The sequence below is a fragment of the Rhinolophus sinicus genome, chromosome 2 (assembly GCF_057876585.1).
Source record: "Rhinolophus sinicus isolate RSI-liver-muscle chromosome 2, RSI-T2T, whole genome shotgun sequence".
Lineage (NCBI taxonomy): Eukaryota > Metazoa > Chordata > Mammalia > Chiroptera > Rhinolophidae > Rhinolophus > Rhinolophus sinicus.
The window spans coordinates 40,687,279-40,702,119 of NC_142502.1; the positions used below are offsets into that span (position 1 = coordinate 40,687,279).

The 14,841-nt window shown below is 36.7% G+C and overlaps 2 protein-coding genes across 2 annotated transcripts in view; one reads left to right on the forward strand and one right to left on the reverse strand.

The window, feature by feature from the left end:
• TRAPPC3L (trafficking protein particle complex subunit 3L) overlaps window positions 1-10,853 on the forward strand; it is a 45,636-nt gene extending 34,783 nt beyond the window's left edge. The window contains exon 5 of the mRNA XM_019741330.3: window positions 1,345-10,853. Within this exon, the coding sequence (XP_019596889.1) occupies window positions 1,345-1,464 (120 nt within the window). The 3' untranslated portion in view covers window positions 1,465-10,853. The remainder of the gene's footprint in view (window positions 1-1,344) is intronic.
• Window positions 1-14,841, reverse strand: part of CALHM4 (calcium homeostasis modulator family member 4) — a 75,192-nt gene that overhangs the window by 46,874 nt on the left and 13,477 nt on the right. The window lies entirely within an intron of this gene.

Below are 14,841 nucleotides of genomic sequence, written 5' to 3' on the forward strand. Positions count from 1 at the left end.
AAATAATGTTTATTCACACAGATTGTCCATGCTTCTACCCTACCACTTTTTTAATGCTTGCTCTGCAATCAATGGCCATGAAATCAAGAAAGGAGAAGGATGGAGTTCTGGGAATTTATAGGATGAACCATAAAACAAAGTCAAAAATAGGATAACGAAGTCTCCATCTTGCACGGATAACAATTGATTGTATATGCTGAATGACAAATCGGTATCAGGCTTCATGTGGCCCCAAATATCCAAATAGTTTCAATGTAGTCTCCTTGTTATTTTAGTTGATATTATGTTAAATTTTGACAAAGACAAAAAGGATCTTATAGGAAAAAATGAGGATGAGTCTATCTTCAATATTTCAAAGTTGGGTGGTGGGCATCACAAAGGCATGGTTTTTGCACCCTGTATGAGCCAGACAACTTAGCACACTAAGGTCTATGGTTTAATAAATCCAGGCTGGGTGGTCAAGGAATTCTTAATGTGAGAGGGGAGTGAGTCAGATAAAATTCAATAAATATTAATTAATTGCCTACTAGACCCGGGATTTTCCACTGATTATTTGCTTTTATTAGGTACATTCCTTTTTTATCTTATTCACCCTGATGACTTAAAATAGCTGAACAGTATTCTATTGTGGGTAGGTCAGCAATAACCGGCTGTTCTTACATGAATACATTTCAATGAATAGAGAAGTAAACCCTAAGGACTGACTTCAATGTCTGGGAAATGGGATATACTTTACAGAGGAAAAGAAGGCCTGGGTATCAAATATTCATATTTATAATTTCAATCTTTAATTTTATATTCATAATTTATTTAGTTGATGGTTTTTTCAAAACTCTCAAAGCCATAAGTGATTGCTAAATGTTGTTAGGATAAATGATGATGCTATTTAGCGAATGACAGAATGACTTACGGCAAGTGAGTTGGAGAGGAATTGTTTATGAATTCATTTATCCTTGGAGGTTCTGCTTGCAAGGTACATTGGGTCAAAGCTATCTTTGAGTGGGAATTTGTGTTCTTCTTGAGATGGATCCAGAGTTCAGCCTTGTGAGCAAAACTTGGCATGGGCCCACATCTCTGGGCTGGCCATAGAGCCATCCAAGTTGGGCCTGGTCTGGACCACCCTTTCCTTTTCAGACTCACATCACAGAGCTGACACATAGCCAGGCCATCTGGAGGACACACAGTAAAGGGCCCTTCACCCATAGAGCAAGCTCTTTTTTATCATTCCACAAGGAAAGTCAGCTTCTTATGGGGTAAATAAAGCTGAAAAAAGAGGCAGAAAAATGTAGCCAGTTTTTTACCCTGAATGATGCAGACCTGTTTTTTTTTTCTCTTCTTTCCTAGGTTCATTTGGCTGCTGATGTTACATTCTTGCAAGACAGACTAAAAGGCGACAGTGTGACAGAAATAGGAATAACATTTCTGAAAAAGCTAGATGAGAAAAAATACAGACGGAAAAAATGAAGAATAGCATGCAGAATGCCCCAGGCTGGCTAATTGAGCTAAACATATGTAGCCATTGAAATTTTGAATGCTTAATAGCATGGGCTTTAAAAGGCTTATAAATCTGCCAGAAATGTAAAGTGCAGGGCACTAGTATACAAAGCTATTTTTTTTTCCTTTTGCTTATAAATCACACATTTGCAATTTCATGTCAAGATTTCTATTACAAATAACTCCTTATAAGATAGCAAGCATGAATTCCACCTATTACGTAGTCTAGCCTAAGAGGTCTAGTCATTTCATTTATTTATGGTAACAGAAAAAAAGTGTCACCTATGTAAGTGATGTATTTATCTCTTCTCAATGGAAAAGTGGATGAAATAATACAACATAGAGTTCACTATATTTAGTTTCTAGATACTGTACATTGCATTCTCTATAGAAACAGTTCTATTTGTAGCAATCTTCCATATATTTGAAAAACTATAGATGTGATTTTTCTCATATATTGGCTTGGCATACTGCTTCATCCTCCTGAAGCTATTCTTGATTTGTAATCATCAAGGCAAGATATTTATTTGGATGCCAATTCTGAAACATTTAAAAACAAGATTTGATTTTAATTCATTTAATTTATTTAATTTTTAGGTAGCTGGCATTCACCAACTTTTTTTTCCTTTGCTCATGAAATATTGGTGATGGTGAGGCCAGAAAATCTCTAAAATGAGAGGTGAATAATGTTCTTTGAGAATACTGTCTTACCTCAAAGCTTATTCAGTTAGAATTTTTACTGCCATTTTATCCCCTAAAAACTTCACAAAGTATATTTTGTCCGTGACCAGAACATATTTAAAATTCAGAATGTCCTGGATGAAATAAACAATATTCTTCGCCAGACCATCAGCATACAAGGGCAACCTATATGGCAGTCCAGAATCTACTGGATTCTGCAGGGAACTCAAATTAAAAGTTACAGTTAGTAACACCACCGGTTAAAATGGGTGTAAGTGACATGGTAGAGATAGACCTCAACTAGGACTCAGGAGCCTCAAGATACAGTCCTGTTTCTAGTGGCTTCAGCCGATGCTGACTAGTGACTGATCCTGGGTAAGACATAATACCTATCTAAGGTGTATAATCGCTCTCTCTCTCTTTGTAAAATGAGTGGATAGGATATGATAACTATCTATAATTATAAATGCGTTTAAATGACATCAATAACAGCTGAAATTCCACATTTTTAGACTTTAAGAGACTACAGGAAATTGTTTGTTCCCCACCTACTCTACTGTCTCTTTAAAAGGACGTTGACGTAGGTATTAAGGACAAAATAGGACCACTGGGACAGGTGTAGCATCAATGGAAGGAACTTTAAACCAGTTCCACACAAGACCAGTAATAGAATCTGGAAACTTGATCAATGCAGAGATTTTTATTATCTTGGAAAAGCTAAAGGGGAAGAAAGGTTTGGAACAGAGAGATAGTTTAGAGCTTTCAATTGACCTCACCAAATTGTTACTTAAGCTGTTTCCTGAGGAGGCTTGCCTATTGCCTATTTAAAGTTGCCAGGAATCAGAAATACGTCCCTCAGCAGCCCATACACTTATTTATTGTCTTCTCAAATCTCTCCAGTTCATCTATTAGTTATTACAAGCCTGGATCTCTTTAGCAGTTGAAATGGGCTATGTGAATAAGTGGAAAGTTCCTTCTTCTCCCTGTTTATGAAGGACCAAGTATCTTCTTGCAACTCCTTTACTTCCTCTTTTATTCCCTCTTCCATATCCTTTATTTTAATTATGCTTCATGTAATGAACATTTGTTGGTTACTTATACCTTTCTGCCTCCTGACAGAATGGCAATTTTCCGTTCAGGTGCCCACCATTTCTTTATTAGGCAACCTACCCACTTCAGGGGAAGTCATCCCCTGCTCCATGCTATCACCTGGACACAGAGTCTCATTCTCTGTTTAAAACCAGCCTCTTGCCAGCTGGCTCTAAGCCAGTCAGGACATGGCATGCCCCAGACCACCATCATCGCTGCTAACATAGGGAGGGGGACAAAGATGACTGGATTGAAGAGAAGAAATCCTGCGTTTTACATGAACCAATAAAAGCACTGTATTCTTTAAGAGAGTAGATTGGGTTTCTGTTATGGTAATGCAATAAAGTTCATTGCATGATAAATATGTAATAGATAATTTGCAACGTATCGGAGAATACCAAAGAGAATAAACTGTTTATTATTATATTTTTCACATGGTTGACTACTCAATGAAATAGAATTTGGATTCACAGTAGCTCTCATACTCACAGAGAGGAAAGGGTTATAGGAAGGAGAAAATAGAAAAACTGCATTATAGTTTGCAGCACGCAAACTATACCAGCACACAAGCCCCAGAAAAGATTCTCTAGGGAGAAGGCATTTTATATGAGGGCAGTGGAAGCTCTTTTAAAACAAAACAAAACCTTATAGATTTCCCATCTTTGCTTCAACTATTTCCACTGGAAACTTAAATCACATCAGGAGTCACTTGAGAAGTCCAAAGTCAGAACAATCCTCTAATGTTTGGAGCCTCCCAGTGGCCTAAATCTTTCAAGCCAGCAGGCTGTATTTAGTGACTCGCTATGTCAGTGTAGTATGTGAATCACATAAATTTCAATGACTTAAAAGAGGAATTGATTATTCCCAATGACCTGTACATGCCAAATAATATAAACACCTGGAAATGCTGCTTTCTTGGTTTTAGATTCTATTAAGATTTTTATCAGGTGCTAGGCGCATTAATTTTGTGGTGTGTCACTTAATTTTCACAACAATCTGAGACACTAAGTTGGTAATAGTCTGGGGCTACATATGAAACCACGAAGGAGCTAAATTTACCAGCACTTCAAGTGCATTAAGATGCGGAGCTGGTGAGTAAAGGCAGCTGGCAACCGCTCCTGGGTGTCTAGTTTGGGAGGCTGAGTGAGGGACCACAGGAAGTGGAGCCAGATTAGGAAATAAGCTAATACATTTTGAGTATTTTGAGTTTAAGGAAACTTTGAAACATCTAAACAACAGTAGGAGCTCAGACAAGAGATCTGAACTGAAGATGGACTTTGGAGTCATTAGTATATGGGTAATATTGCAGGTAGTGGGTGTCATGGCAAAATCTGGGGTGAGCACAGACTTGAGAAAAATATAGGAGCAAAGGTAGAATCTCAAGAAAAATCACATTCAAAAGCCATTAAGGAAAGAAGAGCACAAGTGAGGCCAAATTTTCAGTCAGCACTATAGATGGGAGAAACTGGTTACACTGAAACCAAGAATGTTTCAAGGAGAATAGAGTGGTTAAAAGTACTGGATGCCGCAGAAAAGCCAAGAAAGTTAGGCCAGAAAAGGATGCTGGGTTTGATAAGGAGAAGGTCGTTGCCTCAGGAGTTACAGAACAAGATGGAGGCCGCAGCCTCATTGTGTTGGATTGAAGAGGCAACAGGAGGTGAGATATGGTGTATAGATGATTCTTGGAAATTGACTGTAAATGGAAAGAGACATAGGATAGTCAGCACAAAGTTAAACTGTTTACTCTTTTATTTTTACTTTTTAAGAACGCAAGCATTTGAAAATACAGGAGAGATGGAATGATTGATGAAGCTACGTTGTAAGGAGGTGTAAGAGGGTGGGATCCAGTTTTTAAGAGAAAGATTTGATTCTGAACTATGTAAAGATTTCCTTTTCCCCTGAGAAAAGAGTGATGAAGGTGAGAGTGGGCATAGATGGGAATGGGATTGAAGGTTTAGGAAGGACCTTGCTAGAACTCATGACTCTTGGCTCAGTCTTCCCTCAAAGCAAGATTCAATGTCTGTGTGGAGATGGAGGTGGGCAGAGACTGGAGAAGGCTATCTTCTGCTGTAGGCCACCTCTCATACTCTCTGCTATCACACCCAGATGTATAAAACACCCCAGCCTTCGGGTTGAAAAATCATACACATGCCTAGAGAGAAAATACACATGAACTTTGCTTTCCCTGTGCTCCAACACAACAGGGCAGAGCGGGGGGTAATATTCTGACTGGATGCACTTCCTTGAGACCACAGGAATCACAAGCAGGACTTCCTCTGTCTCTGAAGGAGATAGGGAGATTTGGCTGTTGGTTCTTTTAGGGAGCTTTCCCATGCAGTGAATCGATTGTGGCTACGAAGCTGCCCCAGGTACTCCTGCATCCTGAAACTGCTCATGGTTCACAAATAGAAATGACTACTGAAGAAAACCACAGACAGCCACATACCTGGACTGCGAAAACTTGTAGGGAGATTTTCCCAAGGTTGTAAAAGAAGTAGCATTGCTCCCCTTTGGGAAAGACTTTCCAAGTGTTTGCACAGAATCCTGTGGAAAGCTGACAAATGCCACTGTTGAGAAAAACATTCCCAGGAAAGGCAGCACAAAAGCTGGAGCCAATAAATAAAAGTGTCCACAGACATAATTTTCACTTCTCCAGAGATAACTAAAAATCGACAGATGGAGGAAAATCCCCACCCCACTGTCAATAGTCCCTAAATATTGTCTGGAAGAGACCCAGGTCTAAATAATGTATCCTTCAACCTTCCTGAGGTGAAAAATTGCCCTATTAAATTTTCTGAATCCCTGCTGGGTAAAGTCCCTCATGAGGCTATCAAACCAAAATGAATGAATAGGGGGAGAGGAGCCCTGAAACTAGTTGCTCTAGTTTAGACAGCTCAAAGGGCAATTTTTTGCCAAGAATTTAACTTCTCCAGGTCCAACAGTTGATTAAGATGGTATTTCTATGCATGGAATGAGCCAGCTATCTCTTGGCAAAGACTTGTACTCTATCAAGTTAAATGTAGTTGAACATAATTGAACTAATTCTGAACAATATACCTTGTAGCTACCTTTTAGAGGTAGAAATATTTGTGGCAAATTTGGCTTGGAGGCAGAGAGACAAACTACTCAGAAAGTTTTTTCTAGTTCTATGATGGTAGGCTTTAAGCAAAAGCTATAAAGATAAAATCTTACATGTAAGACCAAACTTGGTCTTGCAGTTTATCTGAAGTATTCTACTTTTCTAAATTAATGAAGGTCCTGAGACAGGGAAGCTGGACAATGATGTCATGAGGACGAACCCAGGGAAGAGCAAATAGAATAAATAAGTGTTAATACCTGGGATTGTTTAGTCTTATAGAGACACAGGCATGTTCTAGTACTCACTACCTCTTTAAGGACATTATCACTTACCCCTCTCTCCTTCTTCTTGGCTCCTTCTCATAAGCCTAAAAGTATGATTAAGTCCCTGTCATCCTAGAAAAAAAAAGCCATTCTCCTGACACTGCTTCCCTGACTGGCCACCAATGCATCCCTCATCCTTCACTGACAAACTGTAAGAAAACATGACATAGCAGATAGAATGTTCTATAGACTGAATGTCTCCCCCTAAATTTCATATGTTGAAGCCCTGATCCTCAGTATGATAGTATTTGAAGGTGGAACCTTTGGTAGGTGATTAGGGTTAGATTAGGTCACGAGGGTGGGGCCCTAATGATGGCATTAATGTTCTTAGAAGGAGAGAAAGAGATACAAGAGCTTTCTCCCTTTGCCCTGTGGGGGTACAACAGGGCGGCCATCTACAAACCAGACAATGAAGCGGCTATCACCTTGATCTTGGCCTTCCCAGACTCCAGAACTGTGAGAAATAAATGATTTAAGCCATCAAGACTATGGAATTTTATTACAGCAACCCAAACTGACGAAGACAGCGTGCCAGGTGTGAAACTGGACAATCCTATGTAAAAATGCTCACCTTAAATTTTTCCATAGTGATTCTCCTCCTGTACTTCAGTCGTCTTATTAATTCTAAATCTCCTTCATTCCCCTCCACTTCCTCTACCTTCCAAATATTTTGATACACGCAGGCTCCATGGTTGGCTCTTTTCTTAAGGCAGACATTCCACCTGGATAGTGAGTGTAACCCTCACACGGAAAACCTCTCCTCTCCACCCTCTTCACCCATCTGCTCCTATTACGTACTTGTCACTCAATCTACATGTCCCAGAAGCACATATTTGGGTATAAACTCAACTCTATTTTCTCTCATCCCCTGCTAAATCTCTTTTCATCCAATATTTCATTACCTAGTTAATGACCCCATTGTCAAAACTAAAAACCTATTACCTTTTCACTTCTTCCTCTTTCTTACTATTTACATCTAGTCTGTCACCAAGTTCTTCTAATTCTACATCCTAAACTCCTCTTGATCTTTCTGTTCCCCTTAGTTCAGCGGCTCATCTGTACTGCTTCCTGACTGGTTTCCCACCTCTAGTTTCCACTTCCATTTCACTCTCCACTTCCATTTCACTCGAATTAAATGATTTCTAGAAAATGCAAAGTAGAGAGTGGTACAACTGCACTGCAAACCTCTCAGAGGTTTTTCCACCTACAGGATGTAATGTTAGAACATTATACTCCTTATCCACCAAGTGAAATCCAACTCATCAACCTCCTGCATATGTCACTTACTCAATGAAGACCATCCTAACTGAACCATCTCTGCACCCCACCTCTGGACTAAGTGAGTTGCCCCCTAATCTCTGGTTTCTTTAGTACCTTTTATTAGGTTGGTGCAAAAGTAATTGCGGTTTAAAAGGTTAAAAATAATTGCAAAAACCGCAATTACTTTTGCACTAACCTAATACCAATTCCTACCTTATATGCTGAGTATTTTCCTACATATCTTTCCTCCCAGTTTATCTATGAATTACTCTTTGGCAAAGAGCACATCGTATTTACAAGTATCTTTGTATTTGCAGAACCTGGCACAGTCCTTGACACTCAATCAATACCAGATAGTATTTTCTGAGTGGCATATATACAAAATGAATGAATGAATGAGATGATAACCTACAGGTCTAATTGGCCAATCTCGGAAGATTATTTGCCATTTTATGTTATTCATTTGGCCTTCTATTGTTAATGTCAAGCTTTTAAAACAATATTCTCTAAAATGCCAATATAAAGCACATGGAATGTGCCCTTAATATAGACTCCTTTGGTCATGAGGATATCTAGGATGTCTCAACTGATTGTGCACAGCACCATGAACTTTGCTTTGCTCAAGGTGGGGATTAAGCTGGAGATCATAACTTTACTGAATATTTGGTCTGCCCCTTAATTTTCTGGAGTGGCCAGAGTTTTCATGACAAATAAGGTAAAAGATCATTATTTTACATGTCCTTTGGTTTCTTCAGTGGATCATTTTCTTCAATGCATATTGTTTAAAATTAAAAACCATGTGGACTATAGCAAAGATATGGAAACAACCGAAATGCCCATCGGTAGATGACTGGATTAAGAAACTGCGGTACATTTATACAATGGAGTATTACTCGGCCATAAAGAAGAAAGAAATCTTACCATTTGCAACAATATGGACGGACCTAGAGAACATTATGTTAAGTGAAATAAGTCAGACAGAGAAAGACAAATACCATATGATCTCACTTATATAGGGAATCTAAAGAAAAGAATAAATGAATGAACTAATCAGAAACAGTCTCAGAGACATAGAGGAAAAACTGAGGGCTGCTAGATGGGAGGTGGGTAGGGATAAGGGGGAAGGTGAGGGGATTAGAAAGCACAAGATTGCCACTGCGATATGAAAGTCAATTTGGGGAATGTAATCAATAATGTTGTAAAGATTTTGTAGGGTATCCGATGGACACTTGTCTCATTAGGGAGACCACCTCAGGGATGATGTAGATGCCTGATCGCTGCACTGTACACCTGAAGCTGAAGCTGAACAATAATGAAAGTCATCTACAATTATATATATATATATATATATATATATATATATATATATGCAAGAAGTGGAGTACAGCATTAGGAATAGAGACAGTGGAAATATAATGGCTGTTTGTGATGTCAGAGGGGTAGTAGATGGGGGAGGGGGCTTATCACTATGAGGGATATAAACGATAAATGTCTAACTATTACATTGTTTTGTACACCTGAAACTAAAAAAAAGAAAGAAAAAAGAAAAAAAAAACATGTGGACTGTAATACTACAAGTAGGTACATGATCAAAGATAATTTATTTACCCTCATAGGTAGATTGAATGTATCTTAAAAGAACCACAGTAGGGCTGGCCCGGTGGCTCAGGCGGTTGGAGCTCTGTACTCCTAACTCCGAAGGCTGCTGGTTCAATTCCCACATGAGCCAGTGGGCTCTCAACCACAAGGTTGCCAGTTTGATTCCTCGAGTCCTGCAAGGGATGGTGGGCAGTGCCCCCTGCAACTAAGATTGAGCATGGCACCTTGAACTGTGCTGCCGCTGAGCTCCCGGATGGCTTAGTTGTTTGGAGCACATCCTCTCAACCACAAGGTTGCCGGTTCAACTCCCGCACGGGATGGTGGACTGCACCCCCTGCAACTAGCAACTAGCAACGGCAACTGGACCTGGAGCTGAGCTGCGCCCTCCACAACTAAGACTGAAAGGACAACAACTTGAAGCTGAATGGTACCATCCACAACTAAGACTGAAAGGACAACAACTTGACTTGGAAAAAAGTTCTGGAAGTACACACTGTTCCCCAATAAAGTCCTGTTCCCCTTCCCCTATAAAAAAAAAAAAAGAACCACAGTAGAAGTGCTTATTATATCCCCAAGTCTCACTGAATAACAACCCAGTTTCCTAAATGTCCCTTGAATCAATATCCTGTTTTCCCTACACACTGCAACGGCCTTAGTTTTCATCCTTACCACCACCAACAATGGCTTTTTCTTCTTGCTCTCCCTGAAAATCAACTACCATTTTGTTAGTTATGCAATGTGTGATAATGGTATTGTGGTTATTTAGGATGTTATCATTTTTTAAAGATATATATTAAAAATTTTGGAAAAAGATAACATATTTATATTTCTGTTTAAATTAATTCACAAAAAAGAATAATCAAATATGGCAAAATATTAAATGTACATATGCACAAGACTATTCAGTTGTACTAACTAAAGAATAAAAACCAAATGTCTGTCAATTGAGGACTGATTGAATAAACTATAGCATATCCACAAAATGGAGTACTATACTGCTATAAAAAATAAATAAGTAATAGCTATTGTATAGCATGGTGACCTCTAGGATATATTGCTAAGTAAAAAAAGGAAGGTAGAGAAAAGTGTGCATAGTAAACTAAAATTTATCTAAGAAATATGGGTTACAAACATATTTTTAAATGGAAGACTTAATTGAGAACATTTTTTAAAAGGTTACCTACCTAATATATGTACATTCATGGGTACATGTGCATGTGTGCATAAAATGTATGTATCATGTGTGATATATTACATAATATATATTAATATATAGTACATATTATATATACTATTATATTCATGTCTATTTGGAATTACTGTTTATCTTATTGATATTTGCCCATTTGCCCATATATATATGTATGTATATATGTATATATGTATGTATATACATATATACATACATATAGCATTCTTTAACTTAACCAGACAAATCTGCCTAACCATAGACAACTATTTGGACTCAGACAGCTATGTCTTTCCTTTGGAACAGTAAAATCACTTACCTACCTTTTAAAAAAAATGTGTGAGGGAGAAAACAGTATGGAAGCAACAAGGATAAAACCTAGGCTTCTCAAAATAGTTCTTGTTTGAATGATATAACTTTGTAGCCATGCAATCACTTTACAGAATAATTAAACATTTTAAATTAAAAGCAATTCTTCACAGATTAAAGCAAAATTAAATAAATAAACCTAACTGCATATTGAGTTAGTGGTATAAAATATAGAGGAGAACCAATTCAAGTGATTTTAAACACAGTAATTTGATTCTACAACTTTAGGGGGATATACCCTAAGGACAAAAAGGAACAGCGGAGAATACAAAATAAAAAATCTGAAACTTCTTTCAGTAATCAAATTGTTTATGGTACTGTTGGTATTATTATTTTGGATGTGTATTGTGGTATAAAGAAAAACAGTAATCAAGTTGGTGTTGTTAAGACCTGGGATTTTTGGCATAAGAAAAAGAAGATTAAAAAGGCCTGTTCCATAAAGTTAAAATTAATTTTAAAGAACCTTGTTGTCCAGATTTGGACTGGAAATTATCAATATGAATCTATGATTCACATCTTCTTAAAAATCCAAATATGACACCAAAGGCACCGGCAATGAAAGAAAAAAATAGATAAATTATACTACATCAAAATTAAAAACTTATATGCATCAAAGGACAAAATTAGCAGAGTGAAAAGGCAATCCATGGGATAGGAGAAAATATTTGTGACTCATATATCTGATAGGAGATTAATGTCCAGAATACATAAAAAATATACAAATGTCCAATAAGTACATGAAAAGATGCTTGACATCACAATCATTAGGGAGATGCAAATAGAAACCATAATGAGATACCACCTCACACCCATTAGGATGGCTATTATTAAAAAACAAAAACAAAAACAAAAAAAAAAACAGAAAATAACGAGTATTGGCAAGGATGCAGAGAAATTAGAACCCTTGTGCCCTGTTGGTGGGAAGGTAAAATGGTGCAGTGACATTTACACTATGGTATAAATAGTATGGTGATTCCTCAAAAAATTAAAAATAGAACTACCATATGATCCAGCAATTCCACTTCTGGGTATCTATCGAAAAGAATCATAAGCAGGATCTCAGAGGCATATTTGTATACTGATGTCCATAGCAGCATTATTCACAATAGAAATAACCTAACTATCATACCATCAGAAGATGAATGGATAAACAAAATGTGGTATATACTTATAATGGAATATTATTCAGCCTTAAAAAAGGAAGGAAATTCTGTCATATGCTACAACATAGATGCACCTTGAAGACATTATGCTAAGCTTAATAAGCCAATCACAAGACAAATATTGTATCATTCCACTTATATGAGGTACCTAGACTAGTCAAGTGCACAGAGACAGAAAATAGAATGGTGGTCATGAGGGTCTGAGGGGAGAGAAGAATGGGAGTCATTCTTTAATGGGTACAGTTTCAGTTTTGCAAGATGAAGAGAGTTCTGGAGATGGATGGTGGTAATGGTTACACAACAATGTGAAGTACTTAATACTACTGAATTGTACACTTAAAAATGGTAAGCTGGTAAATTTTATATTATGTGTACTTTACCACATTTAAAAATTTTTTAAATAATGAATCAAATGACTATAATAGAGAATTGATTTAAATGACATTTAAGAGACTGAAACCTTACAGTATATAGACTTTATTTGAATCCCAATTCAAAAATGTAATACCTTTATGAGAGATATGGGAATTTAAGTACTGACTGTATATTTGATATTGAGAAATTGTTATTTCTTAGGTGTGATGATTGTGTTAGGTTTTTTGGTTAGGTTTTGTTTTATTATTTTAATTAAGACTTTATTGAAAGGTACAGAGCTTTCCCATATACCCCTGCCTTCATAAATTCATAGCCTCCCCCCATAGTCAATATTCCCACCAGACAGGTACATTTGTTACAATTGATAAACCTACACTGAAACATGAAAATCACCAGAGCCCATAGTTTACATTATGGTTCACTCTTGGTGTTGTACATTCTATTTTGTTTGTTTGTTTTTCGTATTTTCCAACTTAATCTTTGACGTATGTATATTCTGTAATAAAAACAACACATTTTAACATCACTTTAAAAGATCGAGGACATTTATAAAACAGGTAGCTTCTAGATAAGAGTTTTTAAAATATTTTTATTTTTCAATTACAGATGAATTCAATATTATATTAATTTCAGGTGTATAGCATAGTGGTTAGACATTTATATAACTTACAAAGTGATCCCCCTGATAAGTCTAGTACCCATCTGACACCATACATAATTATTACAATATTATTCACTATATTCCCTATGCTGTATTTTACATCCCCGTGACTACTATTTTGTAACTGCCAATGTACTCATTCTATTTCTTTTCAAAGTATCCTTTCCTTTTGAGATATACGAGTCATACACTTACATATTAGTATTAGATGAAATTATATGATATTCAGATGTGTCACAAAATAATCTAGGAATGATGGAAGTGTTTTGAAGCATAGATAGAATTGGTAAATAGTTAATAATTGTTGAAACTGACTTATGGGTACATGAGACTTCATTATATTATTTTCTCTACTTCTGTTTATTCTTGAAACTTTTCATAATAAACACTTTTCAAAAAATGTTAAGAAGTTTTAAATTTATGTCTATAGCACTTCATCATAGTATTTTATTTTTCTATAAGTATATATAATTTTCATAATATCAAGTAAAAATAGTCCTTCACCAGGATGATCCATCTATATCTGATGATATTACTGATTTCTGTACTGCCTCTCCATTGTCTACAGGGTGAAGTGTAAGTCCCCTATAATGACAAACGAAGGCCTCTGTGACCAGCCCTCTACCTTCCTCTGCAGTCCTTGCATTCAGATCAGTGCTGAAGTAATTTGATTCCTTAATACACAGTACTGTTTGTGCCTCTGTTCTGTTTCACATGTCCCTTCTTCCTGCAGTGCTCTTCCCCTGCTTGTATACCTGGTAAACAATTCTTCCAAAAACATCTTCAGGGCTCATGTTCTCTAAAACCTTCTCACATCACCTCTCTTCCACTCCTTCATCAATTTATACCTTGCCTCATTCCAAAAATATTTGAGGCAGCTCCCAGGCAAATTATCACTAGACTATTTCTCTGACATGTACACACACTAATCTTCATACAAATCCAAGTGCATTATAATTATTTGATTACAGGCCTGCTCCCCACCACACACTAGACTATGATATGTAACGAACGCTTGATAAAAATTTATTAAATAAAGCTGGCACCTGTTTAAAATTTTTTGAGTGACATTGCAAAGAGAAGGGAAAGTCAAAATGAAGAAAATCTATTAAATAACTGGAATATTGTTTTTCATCCTTTAAATCAATAGAGAAAACAAAATAGTCACCAGAACTGATTAAAGTGACCACTAGAGATTTTGTCCCATCTCAGGACACAAAAAGATTCTTCTCAAAGAGCAGATTATTACGGCTCCCGTCATAGGATCATTTTGAATAAGATCAGAAAACACTGGAAGATATTTAGTAGAAATTAATGTCATGTAGACATGCCTCTCTGTAGATGTAAGGACCATATTTTGGGTACCCCTGGAAGAGAATTTGGCATTGCAAAAGATGTAAAGTACCAATTAGTAACGGTAACATTTACAGATTATCTCTGTACATTTTAGTAATTATTTCTTTTCTTTTTAATTTATGTTTTAAAAATGTGTTCATGCAAATAGTTTAGAGTCAAATGAGAGTGTAAATAATCTCCCTAGCTCTCCTCCTTGACCTCTA